At 37.0% G+C, this 16,588-nt stretch overlaps 1 protein-coding gene and 1 long non-coding RNA gene across 6 annotated transcripts in view; one reads left to right on the top strand and one right to left on the bottom strand.

Annotated features, from left to right (window-relative positions):
- The window catches only part of LOC5564200 (glycerophosphocholine phosphodiesterase GPCPD1), a 119,507-nt gene that overhangs the window by 94,486 nt on the left and 8,433 nt on the right, over positions 1 to 16,588 (bottom strand). For 4 of the 5 annotated variants that reach the window (XR_002500433.1, XM_021844539.1, XM_021844540.1 and 1 more), the window contains one exon: positions 1,771 to 2,025. Coding sequence is in view for 4 of the 5 variants with exons in the window: in XM_021844539.1 (XP_021700231.1) it covers positions 1,771 to 2,008 (238 nt within the window). In the remaining variant the exon portion in view is untranslated. Of the gene's footprint in view, positions 1 to 1,770; positions 2,026 to 2,098; positions 2,206 to 16,588 lie in introns of those variants that run through there. The other variant, XM_021844541.1, reaches the window with a different exon arrangement.
- On the top strand, positions 1,987 to 2,584 carry LOC110676485. The gene is made up of 2 exons (XR_002500436.1): positions 1,987 to 2,078; positions 2,140 to 2,584. It is a non-coding gene; the product is annotated as an uncharacterized LOC110676485 (long non-coding RNA).

Genomic DNA, 16,588 nt, shown 5'->3' on the forward strand with positions numbered 1-16,588 from the left:
CGAAAATGTGAAAATTTGTCCCGATTTGGAGCAAAACACATCTGATCACTCTATCAAAAAAAAAGTAATCGAGAAGTTTTAATTTAATGAAAAACCGGCAAGTTGTATGTGGTTTGTGTATTCTGCAAGTTTGCGTAGATTGTGAAAGTGAACAACTTTTCCAAAAGCTTACCTTTTTTAATTAAATTAAGAAAAATATCTTGGTTACTTCTTCAGTTTTTCAACAACTCTTTACTACATAAATTACTACAGGTCATTTGTAGTTCATCATTCAAATGTCAGCCAATCCAGAAACTGAGATACAGATCCCCAAACTTTGGCATTTTGTATGAAAAAACAGCATTTGATTACTAACTTTTGTCACTAACTGTATGATTTTAATTCTGACGATCAATCGTAAATATGAACAAAGCATGTACTCTATTGAGACTGAACGGTATACACCGAAGTAGATTGAAAAAGATTATGGCCACTCCCAGCCGATCTTCTAGTTGATTATTTGTACATTAACACCCGATCATTCATGGAGTGGCAACCATAGATATGTGCTTAAGCTATTTGATTGATAAAACTGTTATTTTATTAAGCTAAATCTGAAGTTGATGCGAACAGGTAAAAATAAACAACCTCAGTTTTATTGATTCATAGGCTAAATTGTCACAAAACTCTGGTGAATGCCCACGAATGTTAGAAACGATTTATGCAGTATTTGAGCAACATTCTTCCGAAAACTGTACATGATTTATAATTCATTGTTTACAGAATCTCTAGCAGGATTCTCGTTGAATCTAGGGTAAGATTCATACGTGAAAAATAAGTAAAATATCAAAGTAAATTAAAAACTCATTCAAAATTCTTATATGTAATGTTAATTGTTCCAAATTGATGTACCATCAGTGCACCAGTAGCCGCTCATATTCCACACTGACAAATAATAAGTTTAAACAAAGTTAATTTGTACACTTTAGTTGATATCCATCTTGAATCGATATGTTAAAGCATACTATAAGCAATTTGTTATGCATTTACTCAAAATCTTTTGAAAATTACCCTAAGTCTTCAAATTGTGCTTCAAATTCAAGCTTCGATAAAATATTTTTAATTTTGCGTATACCTAGGATGCTAGAATACCATATCTGCTGAATGGTAGGTGTAGAATTTATGGTCATTTTTTTGTAAAAACAATTTCAGACACACCGAGAGTCCAGCAATTATATACATAGAAGACAATTATCGCCTTAAAATGGTCAGAAGTGTGTAAACTGTTTTACACAATTATCTTTGCGATTGATAATGTTTCTAATGTTTGATAATGATAAGATTATCATTGATAAGATTAATAATGCAATGATCTGTACCGCAATTTCAAAACTTGATTCTAGTCTTGTTTGTTTCAAAGTATTATCTTTTGATCATTAATATCTTCCTATTTGCACCTTTTTGATTTGTACTTGTTAGAATTGTGTAGTGGTTCATTAACATTTAGATAAAAATCCATGATGAACAACAAAACTACGTATTGTTATTTAGTTTATCAAAAGTCTCTTGAAACCATGCAATGCAGCAATACGATTTGAGATAATACGTGACTGCCATACAATTGTTTTCACACGATGTCTCACGTTCGTTAGAATGAGTTCCGACATCTGAGGTATAACACACAAAAGCGGTATAAAGTTTTCGATTATCAGCAAAACTTCATTCTTGATGTTTTATGTTATTTGCTTTGTTTCGCCCTGTTTTCATATAGTCCAAACGTCTAGTACATACCATCTTCCAGCTGCATTTGAACACAATGTTCCGGCTCCCAGTTGCCCAAGGCTTCGCAGTTTCCTGTAACGGCTATGGTTTCATCCTTCAGCAGTTCATAGGTGACCAGCACTCGAAACTTGTGGCGTCGGTCACCAACAGGCTTGGATGGTTTCGTTTTTTTCGTTGACGTCCCTGGCGACGAAGTTAAGCTGCTGGCCGATCCGTTCTTCTCGTCAAGAAACCACCACCGCTGCATGATGTTGTTTTAATTGTCTGAAACGAAGAATTACTACTGTCAACAAGAGTGCACAGAAAATTAAGTGAATGTAAGAAACGATTTCTTTACATAGCTGTTGGCAAAAACAATTAAAACGATGTTGTTCACAGATCACCAAACACAACCAGCTTTCAGCCAGGAAAAGACGACAATAGGTTCATTCGCTTCTTCAAAACTCGCCAAATGAGCTCAATGGCCAAGATAAGGTCAGGGTGATCATCAATTGGAAACGATTCTTGATATCTACATTCGCTGATAACATTCAATTCAAAATTTCAATTGGCAAGATAACTGGAGCATATTCGATTCGATGATCAATACGTTAAACCAATGGCAATTCAAGACATTAACCCTTCTATAGCCGCGACCACACGACACTATGATAAAGCGAAAACGATGCCGTTACGAAACGATGTCTCGCCGCAAAATCAACCATCGTCCCAAGACGCTTGCAATTGTATATGTTCGAACCGACGTTTAAAGCTACTTTGCACCAACCATCAAAGTTTATTCATATTTATTTTGCCTCGAGAATAAAAACAGTTAACGTAGAAATATTATTGATTTTACTTTTTTTATTAGTATCATTTCAAACATTCATGTCTCATATCTGGGTGTTCTGTGTTAGGCAACACTTTCATCCTAATTTGGTAAAACTAAATTAGGCTTTTGTAAACATTTAATTTGGCCTTAGCAGTCCAACATCTTTACAGGTGAATTAATTTCATCTACTTATTTGAGCAAAACACGCTTTCACTTAACTTAACCTATTCTAACCTAGACATATACACTGAGCTAACTCTTATAGTAAACACTATATGTTACGCATATATTTTTGCACTATTTGATTTTCATATAGTATTAACTTGAGGGTGGAAGAGGTAACTTCAAGTTATATGCAACGCATATGATGAGGTGCTGGAAGGAGCATGATAGTATTATATGCCAATCATTTAATATCTGCAGAAGAAAGGTGTGTACAGGTTTTATATGAAACCGCAATATATTCAAATGAAGCCCGGCGGATTGATTATATGCAAATGCAATTTGTTTTATTAATGTAACAAATAATTCGAATGTATGTTTCAAATATTAATAATAAGGTGTTTTTACTACATATTCAAGTTTTATTATTTTTATTCCAATATTCATATATAATTATATAATAAAAAGCATGTTTTGCCATGGGGCCTTCCTTAGCCGAGTGGTTAGAGTCCGCGGCTACAAAGCAAAGCAATGCGATTCCCGGTCAGTCCAGGATCTCTTCGTAATGGAAATTTCCTTGACGTCCCTGGGGCATAGAGTATCATCGTTCCTGCCACACGATATGCTCTCAGTTATTAACTATGAATGTACTCATTAGAACACTAAGCTGAGAAGCAGGTTCTGTCCTAGTGAGGACGCAATGCCAAGGAGAAGAAGATGTTTTACCATAGCTTGACATGGGAGACACTTTCGCTGATATGGTAAATCTCTTCCAAGGAATCCAGCGTGATGTTCAATTGGCTTTGCCGACCGGAAGAAAAATCTCGAATCTATCGTGGAGGAATAAAATGTGTTTTCTTAGAATTCCGTCTATATTACTGAAAAAATATTTACCTTTGAAAATACTTCTGCTGGATTTGATGTTCTATGTCGTTTGTACCAGTTTAGAAAAAGGTACGAATCTAGAAAATAGATTTCTAAATATTAATTGTCTCAAAATTCCTTGTGTTTTAGCATTTTAATGATTGAATCACCTTTTAAAAGAAGTCAAGAATGTATAACACAACTTCACGTACAAACGCTCCATTTTTCCTACTGACATTTCGATAATATTTTTTACAGCGCATACCAGCATATAACATTTAACGAGGCAGTCTGTTTGGAAAATTTAAATGCGAAGCATATACCAGGTAAATGCTTGCAGCATATGATACATATATGAACCCAGCATCTTCAATGTTTATTTGACCCTTGTTGTATTCTAATAGCTTAACGAGTGATGAGTATAGGAGTGTTTTTGAAATGTACGTGTAGCGCAGAAACTATAGCTTATATGAAATTTCTGATAGAATAACCTGTTCAATTTATTTCAGTGTACCGCATTAATATATATACACCCGAACCTCTTTTTACGACCGTTATCGAGGGGTCGTAAAAAAAATCGGTCGTAAAAAAATCAGGGTTTTAATTATGTTTTTGAAAAATGCAACGTCTAGATGCGGAAATACTGATTCGACATATTCGGCAAAGTTGAAGCATGGGTTGAGAACTTTCCAAAATGGCCGTTCAAGTTTTCATATTTTGGTAAAAGATTGCAATACTGCTCGATTGTTATCAAAAGAGCCAATTTTATGGGGGTGTGATATGCAAATATCAAAAAAAATTAAAGATAACGATACCGAATGTTCTCCAAAGTTGAAGAAAGTGTTGCGGGCCATACAGTCGGCCGAATCACAAATGTTCATGTGGCTGGCAACACTGCTTAAGAAGAATAAAGTAAAGATCAAAACCATCAAACTTGAGCGGAACAGAAAAATATAATGCTTAGCAACATAGCAATACTCTTCAACTGTAATCCAGTTTTTCATGAAGGGTACAACATTTTTTTCGTAGCTGGCAACACTGCTTATGTGAAAATACGCCACCAGGCAGTACAAGTGTGCATGCAACTATTGTTTGGCGGATATCTCAGGATCCTGACCACTTAGAAAGATGGCGTCTTCGGCAAAGTTGTTCAGTAGCTCAAGGACTATCATTATAAGAGCCATGAGATTCAAAATTTTGCCACCAGTTGGCGCTAGTGAGTTTGAAACTTTTGTTTTGCGGATACCTCAGGATCCTGACCACTAAGAAGGATGGAGTCTACGGTAAACTTGTTGAGTAGCTCAACTTTGCCCAAGACGCCATGTCTATGTAGTTAGGATTCTGATATATCCGCAACACAATACAGTGGGATTCCGTTTTTGGCATGCTCCGTTTTTGGCACCCCCCGATTTTGGCAACAAAATGGATCCGTTTTTGGCAACATTTTTTAATTCCATCAAAATTAGTAAATTTTTGTAAAAATCATCGTGTTTTTTGATTAAATCATTTGAAAAGCAGGTCAGCTTCACGTTGATCGCATTCCAGGCCTCCATCTCAGTCGATATATCCTGAAATCCTATCAATAACTAGGGATCCCGTATGCTATTATTTACTGCGGGATGGTCTTGTGTTTGCAATATTTCATGAAGTTATTGATCTCTAAAAGTATTTCAACTAGAATTCCAACATATCTCTCAGGCATTCATACTGTGTAACCAGCCCACTTGAGTCTGTCGGAAATTCATACACGTAAGATAAATCATTCTTTCAGATTTGCAACAATCCGTTTGAACAAAGCACAAGCACTGACACAGGACCAAAAAAGACAGTAGCTACTCTCTGAGTGCTTTATGCCACTTAAAGTGCGTCAAAAAAAGAACAGAATCAATAAACATTGCAAATTTTATGTGATAAAACAAGCGAAATCGTATGGGCCAGAACAGAAGCCCGTAAGTGAGGATTTCAAATTTATATTTTTGCGATAAAATACGCTGTTTTATAGCACCACCACAACAAATGCGAGCTTATGTGCAAACATTACTTTATGGTTTAGCTGTAACATGGGTATATATCTATGTAGATCTTTTCGCGTTAATTATTTAGAACTTGGTACCCTCTTTAGTTGAGATTCTGTATGACGTTCGATTTTTTTTTTGAAGATGATGCAACATTCTATAGAAATGGAACTCACGATACGATATACTGCGAGAATTTTTACAGGATCCTAGGCCTTTCTAGTGGGCTTCTGATAATTTTCAATGGATTCTTGAGAATACTGAGAAGGATCTGTGGATTCTAAGCAGTCATTAGGGATTTTTGTGGGATCCTGAGGAGGTATAGTTGTTTATAGTGGATGCTTTGTAAATTCTGGCAGAACCCAGCAAACTCTTCGTAGTTTTTAGGGCGTCCTATGATTTTATAGCGGGATACTGTGGATTTTGAGTATTTCTTGCAAAACCCCAAGGATTCTGAATAGGTTCCTAGCAAAACCTTGAAATAGCTAACATTTGCCTAGCTGGCCCAATAGACTTTTGAGAATTCCTTTGAAACACGTGACTATTTTCAGCAATATCACAGCGGAATCTTAAAACTCTAAGCGATATCCTAACAATTCCAGTAAGCTTTTGAGTATATGCCAATTTCTATCGGGATCCCAGACTAAATCCTCCTGAGCATTCTAAGCTGGTTCCTGTGGATTCCTAACGAGTACCTTAAGATTCACTACGGACGCTTGTGGATTCATAGCTGCATCCTTTTGATTTTGGTTGATATCATATGGTTGGTTTATAACATATATCAAGCTAAACTTTTAAAACACAACAGAATTTTTTTTTTCAAATTTAAATCATATGAAGCCTTTTTATGTATTCTACGAAATGACGGACCTTATGCGATTCGGGTATGGAAAATTCATTAATTGTTGGGTAAAGTAATTGATCTCAGCCCTTTGTGTTTGCCCTTTAAACTGAAGTCAATCGTTTAATATGAGATGCTCTACTTTGCTAGAAACATAATTTTGAAGAGGCATTTTCTACTTGCGAATTTGGCAAATTTGACGCTAGAGCTTAGAATGAATGAATGCATTGTATTTCGATATTCTAACATAGTTTTGAGGAAATGTCCAGTTCTTGAATAAAGGTCACTTATGCGATTATTGTTTCTACATGGCACTTACATGGAATAGTATAGAGCTCATAGACATTGATTGAAGACTTTAAACCAATGAAATTGAAACGTCTGACACAATTAAAATTACGTGTCTATGGTTTCATAGCATAATCCTAACCTACGGAAGTTTTCTTCGAAGTGAACCTTTTCGAAGTTTGGCTGTCATATGTTTACGTAGGGATGATGTAACACTATCCTAATGAAGTTTTTAAATAAAAAAATCAAATAAAGAAGTGAGAAAAAACGGTTCCGATTTTGGCACGGTTCCGTTTTTGGCAACTGAAAATTTCGACTTTGTTGCCAAAAACGGAATCCCACTGTAGTTTCATGCTCACTAGTGCCGCCTTGTGGCAAAATTTTGAATCTCATAGCTTTTATAATGATAGTGCTTGAGCTGATGAACAACTTCGCCCAAAACGCCACTTTTTTGAACAGTCATAATCAAGAGCTATCCGCAAAACAAAAATTCTATGCTCACGAGCGAGGTCTGGTGGCGGAATTTTGAATAGCATAGCTTCCGAAGCTTTGCCGAAAACGCCATCTTTCTGAATAGTCATAATCCAGAGCTATCCGAAAAACAAAAATTATGTGCTCACTAGCGCCAAATCTCATAGCTTTTATAATGATAGTCCTTGAGCTACTGGACAACTCTGCCGAAGACGCTATCTTTCTAAGTGGTCAGGATCCTGAGCTATACGCAAAACAAAAGTTCTATGCTCACTTGCGCCGCCTGGTGGCAACATTTTGAATCTCATAGCTTTTATGATGATAGTCTTTGAGCTACTGAACAACTCTGCCGAAGGCGACATCTTTCTAAGATAACCCAAAACAAAAGTTTATAATCACTAGCACCGCCTGGTGGCAGAATTTTGAATCTCATAGCTTTTATAATGATAGTCCTTGAGCTACTGAACAACTCTGCCGAAGACGCTATCTTTCTAAGTGGTCAGGAGCTATACGCAAAACAAAAGTTCTATGCTCACTAGCGCCGCCTGGTGGCAGAATTTTGAATCTCATAGCTTCTATAATGATAGCGCTTGAGCTACTGAACATCTTTGCTGAAGCCACCATCTTTCTTAGTGGCTACACAGTACGAACGAAACCTGTAAAATTATAGCGAGTCCAGTGTAACAGAAGGACTCCATCATATATGATAGATATTTATGTGCGATCTTAAAATTACATTGCTGATTTAAAAATGAGCTATAATCAGCTACCAAATATATGATGAATCTATATAAATAAAAATGGAATGGTGTTTGTATGTCACGAAATGGCTTCCGAACGGGTCAACGGATTTGAATGATTATTTTTCCGTTTGGTTCGTCAAGTGTTCCGACGTGTTTGTGTGTATAAAAATTGCAGGATATTCATCGGGAAAGTCAGAAAAACGAGCGCGAACGGAACTGTCATTTTGTATGGAAAGATCGAAAGCCTACTTGATGGCAAGACGAAGTTTGCCGGGACCACTAGTATATAATAAAAAACTACACGGGATTTGAACTCACGACCTCTGGAGCGATAGCTACACGCCCGAACTCTCTCGGTTGTCTCACCACCTTAGTTAGTGGCTGACGAAAGTTGAACACGTTCTGCCTAAAATGAGTGTATCACAGAATCGCTTCGACGGTTGGCGGTTTCATCGAGAAGTGATTGAAAGAGCAGTCAACAATGTGGAGCGTTCTCTCGGTCGTGTGATTGTTGAGCGTGGCTGGGTTTGTTTTGTGGCAGATTCATGTAAATTTCTAGCGGATTTAACTAAAATATAGTTGGAAGAGCCCTGATTGGTTGACAGATAGTCATATTTGCTTTAGCTGTTGGCTAACGCTTGTAGTTTTCAAATGCCTGCCACTATTTTCCGTCGGTGAGTGAGTGCTGCTTAATATTCTTAATTTTTTGCTGTGTAGGATCCTTTGATAACCACAAAACAAAAGTTTCATGCTCACTAGCGCTGCCTGGTGGCAAAATTTTGAATCTCATTGCTTTTATAATGATAGTCCTTGAGCTACTGAACAACTTTGCCCAAGACGCCATCTTTCTAAGTGGCCAGGATCCTTAGCTATCCGGAAAACAAAAATTCTATGCTCACTAGCGCCGCCTGGTGGCAAAATTTCGAATATCATAACTCATCATAGTCCTTGAGCAACTGAACAACTTTGCCGAAGGCGCCATGTTTCTAAGTGGTCGGGATCCTAAGATAATCGCAAAACAAAAGTTTCATGCTCACTAGCACCGCCTGTTGGCAAAATTTTGAATCTCATAGCTTTTATAATGACAGTCCTTGAGCTACTGAACAACTTTGCCGAAGACGCCATCTTTCTAAGTGGTCAGGATCCTGAGCTATCCGGAAAACAAATATTCTCTGCTCACTAGCGCCGCCTGCTGGCCAAATCTCGAATCTTTTGGCTAGAATAATGATAGTCCTTGAGCTACTGAAAAACTTTGCCGGAGACGCCATCTTTCTAAGAGGCCAGATTCCTGAGCTATCCGCAAAACAAACATTCTATGCTCACTAGCGCCATCTGGTGGCAACATTTCGAACTTCATAGCGTTTATAATGATAGTCCTTGAGCTACTGAACAACTTTGTCGAAGACGCCATCTCTCTAAGTGGTCAGGGTTCTGAGATATTCGCAAAACAAAAGTTTTATGCTCACTAGCGCTGCCTAGTGGCAAAATTTTGAACATCATAGCGTTCATAATGATAGTCCTTGAGCTACTGAACATCTTTGCCGAAGACGCCATCTCTCTAAGTGGTCAGGATCCTGAGCCATCCGGAAAACAAAAGTTCTATGCTCACTAGCGCCGCCTAGTGACAGAATTCCGCAATTGAATGACCACCATATGTTAACCCTTGAACTACTGAACAGCTTTGCTGAACAGGATCCTGAGATATCTGCAAAACAAAAGTTTCATGCTCACTAGCGCCACCTGGTGTCAAAATTTTGAACTTCGTAGCGTTTATAATGATAGTCCTTGAACTACTGAACAACTTTGTCGAAGACACCATCTCTCTAAGTGGTCAGGATCCTGAGATATCCGCAAAACAAAAGTTCTATGCTCACTAGCGCCGTCTGGTGGCAAAATTTTAAATCTTGTTGTTGTTGTTGTTCTGATGGCGGAATTTTGAATCTCATAGCTTTGAAAATGATAGCGCTTGAGCTGTTGAACAACTTTTCCGAAGGCGCCATCTTTCTAAGTGGTCAGGATCCTAAGATAACCGCAAAACAAAAGTTTCATACTCACTAGCATCACCTGTTGGCAAAATTTTGAATCTCATAGCTTTTATAATGATAGTCCTTGAGCTACTGAACAACTTTGCCGAAGACGCCATTTTTCTAAGTGGTCAGGATCTTGAGCTATCCGGAAAACAAACATTCTATGCTTATAGAGCCGCCTGGTGGCAAAATCTCGAATCCCTTGGCTAGAATAATGATAGTCCTTGAGCTACTGAACAACTTTGTCGAAGACGCCATCTCTCTAAGTGGTCAGGATCCTGAGATATTCGCAAAACAAAAGTTTTATGCTCACTAGCGCCGCCTGTTGGCAAAATTTTGAACATCATAGCTTTTATAATGATAGTCCTTGAGCTACTGAACATCTTTGCCGAAGACGCCATCTCTCTAAGTGGTCAGGATCCTTAGCTATCCGGAAAACAAAAGTTCTATGCTCATTAGCGCCGCCTAGTGGCAGAATTCCGCAATTGAATGACCACCATATGTTAGCCCTTAAACTACTGAACAACTTTGCTGAACATCATGATCCTCTATTTTGAATACTTTTTAAGATAATGATCATTTATAAAAACGGTCGTTAATCTGAATTTCGGTCGTAAAAAGAGGTTGGAGTGTATATACTATGTAACTCATTAGTACTATACCAAAGAGGGCGCTTCAGAATCATTTTCAAAATTTCATTCTGAATCCTCTGCAGAGATTCTTTCCTGGTAATACAAAAGTTAGTCCATATTGGTACAGCATACAACATGGCTGGCCTGAAATTTGTTTGAATATCAAAAACTTGTTGTTAAGACAAAGTTTTGATTTTCTGTTAATAAGTGGATACAGACATTTAATATATTTGTTACATTTGGCTTGTGATTTTTAAAAGTTAATTTTTTATCTAAAATGAGCCCTAGATACTTAATTTCATTTGGCAATTTATAGGAACCCCTCTCATCGTGACAACATGTCTACTTGAAGGTTTCAAATAAAAAGCTTCTGGTTTATGTCAGAATATTACTAAATGAATTTTGGAAGCATTAAGAGAAATCTTCCATTTTTGCAGGTATGAAGAAAATACATCCAAACGTTTTTGCAATCTACTACAGATGACAACCAGGTTTCATCCTTTGACGGAAAGGCCTGTGTCCATCCACAAACAAAGATTTTTGACATCCCTGGGGTAATACCTGAGCTACCTCGGATGTGAAAATATTGTATAATATTGTTCTAAAAATGCTGCCTTGAGAAGCACCAGCTCTTGCAGACTTAGAATTCTGATAATTAACCTGAAGTGTACGATTTGACAAATAACTTTGCACTATTCTAACAATGTGCTTTCATACTTTTCAATTTGTTTTTTTTTTATATAGTTCTCATTTCTTCCTCCTTTTTATATAGTTCTTGCAATAATATATGAAATTAAATATTTTTTTTATGTATTTTCTAATTCTTTTTATTTTGCCGCTGATTACCTATTTTTGGAACTACATAGTGACATAAAAATAGTATTGATCGGCACAATAGTTATTTTGTAATAAAGATTTGAACACATAACTTCTCTCAAATGAGCTGAATCTGGTGCACTGATAGTATCAAGTTTTTTGTCTTCCTCTTTTAAGCCGGAATTGACTTCTAGGGTTTTTTTTCCAAAATTTTAGATAATTCCAAAAGCGCTTAGAGCCAGAATCCAATTGAAAAATTTAATTCGAAAAATTCTGTTTCTTAATTAAGTAAAACGTTGTTTAATTGCTTTTTGTAGATCCTGCCGTATAATAATAATAATTATTATTATTACATCTTTATTCATCTGACTGCTTAGTCTACATGAACAAATTAAAAAACATATAATCTATTAAACATTATTTCGAGTCTAGTTATAAAAACATCTACAGATACATTGAAATCAAACACACTGACAACACTATTGAAAACGCTACGCATTGCTCTTACAGGCTCATTTTGTCCATAATCTGTTCGGTGACAATCAAGTCGTAAAAAGTCACGATTCCTAAGTACCCAAGGAGGAAAATTGAAACTAATTTGCCTCAATAGAGTGGGGGAGTCGATGGCGTTCAAAAGCAGTTTCCCGACGAAGGCAGCTTTCGATATACTTCGTCTGTTGGAGAGAATTTATAGGCCCAACAATCGGCATCGGTCTTCATATGGTGGCAAGTTTTCTGGATTATTCCAGGGTAGAAATTTAAGAGCGTATCTGATAAACCGTCTCTGTACAGCTTCAATCCGTCTACCCCAGTTGTCAGTGTAGGGAGACTAAACAATAGATGCTGACTCTAGGACTGATCGTACCAGCGCTACATAAAGAGGACGTAAGCAGTAAGGGTCTCGAAATTCAGCTGAAATCCCAAAAATCAATCCTAGGTTTCTGTTTGCTTTTTAAAATGATCGACGAGTAGTGATCCGTGAACGACAGCTTTGCGTCGAGCAGCACTCCCAAGTCTTTCACCACAGATGTTCGTTCCAACGGTTCTCCAGACATTGTGTAACTCCAAACGATAGAAGCATTTAGAAATGCTTACTAATAATAAATTCCTCGAGCACCAGCCTTGGAATACATCTATTGACCGTTGCAGCTCTTTACAGTCCTGATTCGCAAAAATATTTTGAGGTTATCCGCGTAACGTAGCCGGGTTCCATCTGGCAGCACTAAGCAGGTGTCGTTGAAAAAAATCGAAAATAGGAGCGGCCCCAGGTTGCTCCCTTGGGGTACTCCCGATGTAGCCTGGTAGCATACCGATGTTGCATTGCCAACCTTCACGTAGAGAACACGGTTATATAGATATGAACACAACCATGAAACGAATATTTCTGTTGCACCAAGACGCTCAATTTTTGCTAATAGAAGGTCGTGATTCACCTGATCAAATGCAGATTTTAAATTGGTATAGATGGTGTCAAGTTGTCCTCATGCCTTCATTTCATGTATTGCAAACGATGTAAATTCAACAAAATTTGTATTGATCGATCAACCGTGCTGATTGGTTGTGATGTAATTTCTCACTCCAGCGAATAATACTCGGCCCACCAATGTTTCTAATAACTTTGAACCAGCGCATAATGAAGTTACCCCTCTATAGTTTTGCACGGGGAACATTACGGAAAGTTTCCAACTCTCGTGAAATCTGCCAAGCTCAACAGATTTGTTGCATATCATTAGTAAGGGCTGACATAGAGAACATGCACATTGTTTCAGGACGATCGGTGGGATACCATCCGCTCCAGCAGATGTAGATGGTTTCATTTTGTTAAATTCCATTGAGGACATCTTCTTCGGTAAAGTAGGTAAAGTTCAAAGAAATTACATTAGTGGGGACGTTCCAAAGAGCCACTCGAATCAATTCATTATCAAACGGAACTTGTTGAAAAACGTCTGCGAAATGTTCAGCGAAGAGGTCACAGCTTTCCTGATGAGTGTTTGCCGCCTGCGTCCTTAGGAACATGCTGCACGGAAGCTTTGTTTGTGCTTGTCATTAACAAATGACCAAAATTGTCGAGGGTTTCGTTTCAGCTTAGATTGCTTTTGTCTAAAGTGTCTATGATAGAGCTTACGTTTGAGTGATTTATACTTGTTGTTAGCTAACACAAATATTCGCTTCGTGTACATATTCCTGTTAATTTAATAACGTCGCAGAGCAGCCGCACGCTTTCGTTTCAGATTTTTTAGATGGTTGTTGGACCACGGAGGTCGAAGACGAGGTCGGAAAACGGGGACGTATTCCCGAAACATGCCCGTAAGTGTACTATTGAACATGGCTCAGCCGCATCTACATCGTCGGTAGTCTCCAGTACAGACCAATCAATATTTTGAAGTGCTTAATCAAGAGCATAGAAATCAGCCTTACGAAAGTTAAACTGTCCTGGCTCATCCGGTTCAACAAAACGTACTGGTGGCGAGCAATCCAATAAAGACAGTATCGGAGGATGAAAAGAATCCGCAGTAACTAACGGGTCAGATATCGGCAAAATTTTACAAGACGCATATTTATCGCCTCCGATGAACAGCAGATCTAACGTGCGACTAATCGTGTTTTTGATAACATTCAGCTGCCTGAGATCTAAAAGCGACATCCCATCTAACAGAGTTGAACTGGCAACGGAAAAGCGGGACTCAACTGGGTCGGGATAAGCGAATCCCGATAGAGCATTGGACCAAACAATATTTGCTGATTGTAATCTCCGAATAGGAGGTTGATATCAGAGGTCGACAAAAAATCAGAAACAGCTCTAACAGAATTGAGATGGTCTTCAATCCTGGAGGGAATAGCAGCCTGATCTGGACAAAAGTACACAACACAATTTTTATAGCAGGATCGCAAGTGCGTTTAAATTGCCTTCTCCTCGCGTTTTTAAGACGGATCAAGAGTTCAAGATCATCGTCTATAATCATGGATTCAAATTTTTCACATTTTGGTATTGCAATGCCCCTGGCCTCAATAGTGGAATTTCTTCATTAACATGAAGATTACTATCGATATGTGTTTCATAATATGTATTCCAGTTATCTCGAAAAAAAAATTGAATGTGGGGCTGATAGGATTGAGAATCGCTTCATGGGATATTTTAAATGTAACAGAAACATGGTCAGCATCGAAATCAGCGTGAGTAATCAATTGGCTACAAAAGTGACTAGAGTCGGTTAAGACCAACTCAATCGTAGAAGGGTTTTCAGAGAAGGAAAATCGAGTTGTTCTATCAGGTTATTGAATTGAGAAATATCCTGAAGAGCACTCATTAAATAAAATTATTTTGTTGGAATTACTTTGCGAATTATCCCATGACCGATGTTTGGCATTAAAGTCACCAAAGGCTTATTGTGAGTCAATTTCTAAAAATTAGTTTAGACTAAATTAATTTGCTGCCCAGTGCATTGAAAAGGCAAACAGGCAGCTATGAAAGTATATTCACCAAGCTGTATTTTAACAGAAACACCCAAAGTTTCAAAAACTTTAGTTTCTAGTGACGAAAAAGTTGATGTTTTATACGCCTATGAATGATGAACTTCACCACATGCTCCATCTAGTCGATTATTATGATAAACAAAAAAGTTTGGATCCGTTCTCAAGCCATTTCGTGACATACAAACATTGACATTCTTCACTCACAATGTATAGATAGATGTAGTTTTAAACACTTTTGAAAGCAGAAACAATTTGTGTACGCAGAGTACGAGGGTGCGATGTGCACTGGGTGATTTATTGTATTTTCGACAGCTTAGGGGAGTTTTCTCATACCCATTCTTCACTCACAATTTTCATCGCTGCACTGTACTACCAAACATTAAAATATATAAATATTTTAACGACAACATGGAATTAAAATTCATTCCAATGCACATTTGTCCCAAAGCCATATCTAGGAAGATAAAAATGTTTGCGCCTAAACCGTCAGTTTCAGATATATGGTGTCTTCAGTAGAATTTTCAGTTATGTGAAATTAGGGTGGCCCACGTGATTTAGGAGATCACAATATAAACTTTTCGTTGATTGATTTAGACCAAAACGATGTTCTACAATAATTTAGAACAATCGATTTGGAGTAACTTTGCCGAGGAACCCAAATTTATATCTCTTATGGTTCGCCAGTTATGATTTTTATGAACAAATATCACCCTAAATCCTGAAAAATCAGTTTTGCCTCGATAACTTTTTATGCGAAAATTGCTCGCAAAAACTTTGTTCCGAGCACTTTTTGAACATATGATTTCGCAACTTTTTGGCAAAGAAACTACTATTCTATCTCTTATGGTTGCTGAGTTGTAATATTGTACGCTAAACGCCATCTAACTAAAAATGTACAACTCTACCCTTTTTGACGGTACTATCATGAAAATGAAAATTAACCTTTGGATATCAATGCAATTAATTGCATTGAAAAGCACCGTATTCCATACAAAAATAAAGATCAATTATTTTTATTTCAACACGTTTTAATTGTTTGCAGGGCCTTTCTTACGTTATTTTTATATTATTATATGCTGAAAAAGTTACCAAGAATTGAATACGACTCATACAAAATCGGACTACATTTGTGTAATTTTTACTTTCCGTCAAACATTAACTTTTGACATTATTTCCACATTCTTCAACTTTGAGAATTTGTAGCTCTAATAATTATGGATAGATTTCGATACTTCTTGCATATATCTAGCAAATATGTGCGTAGCAAATGTGCAAAATATGAGAAAAATCCATCAAGAAATAAAAAAGTTGCTTGAATAGCGAAAACAATGTGTCCTTCAAAACAAAAAAGGAGCTACTTTGGACACTTAAAAATCAATACGATTTGATAATAAAATGTTTTTTCTCATAATTTTTAAGCTGATTCTATAGATTATTGTTCATCATGATGTTTTAGAACGTTTTTTCATCGATAAACATAATTTAGAAAATTATGAAGCTCGATAATATTAAATGTGCGACTATTATGCGAAACATGTGATTCATATTTTTTAGTTTATTTGAGGTTATAAACTTCCTTTTAATGGAGCTGTCAGCTACGAATGCTTGGCTGTTTAAGATGATATAAACGAATCATGTAAGTACCAAGTACTGCTATGATTATCTTGTTTTGCACAGAAACAT

The sequence above is a fragment of the Aedes aegypti genome, chromosome 2, assembly GCF_002204515.2.
Source record: "Aedes aegypti strain LVP_AGWG chromosome 2, AaegL5.0 Primary Assembly, whole genome shotgun sequence".
NCBI lineage: Eukaryota > Metazoa > Arthropoda > Insecta > Diptera > Culicidae > Aedes > Aedes aegypti.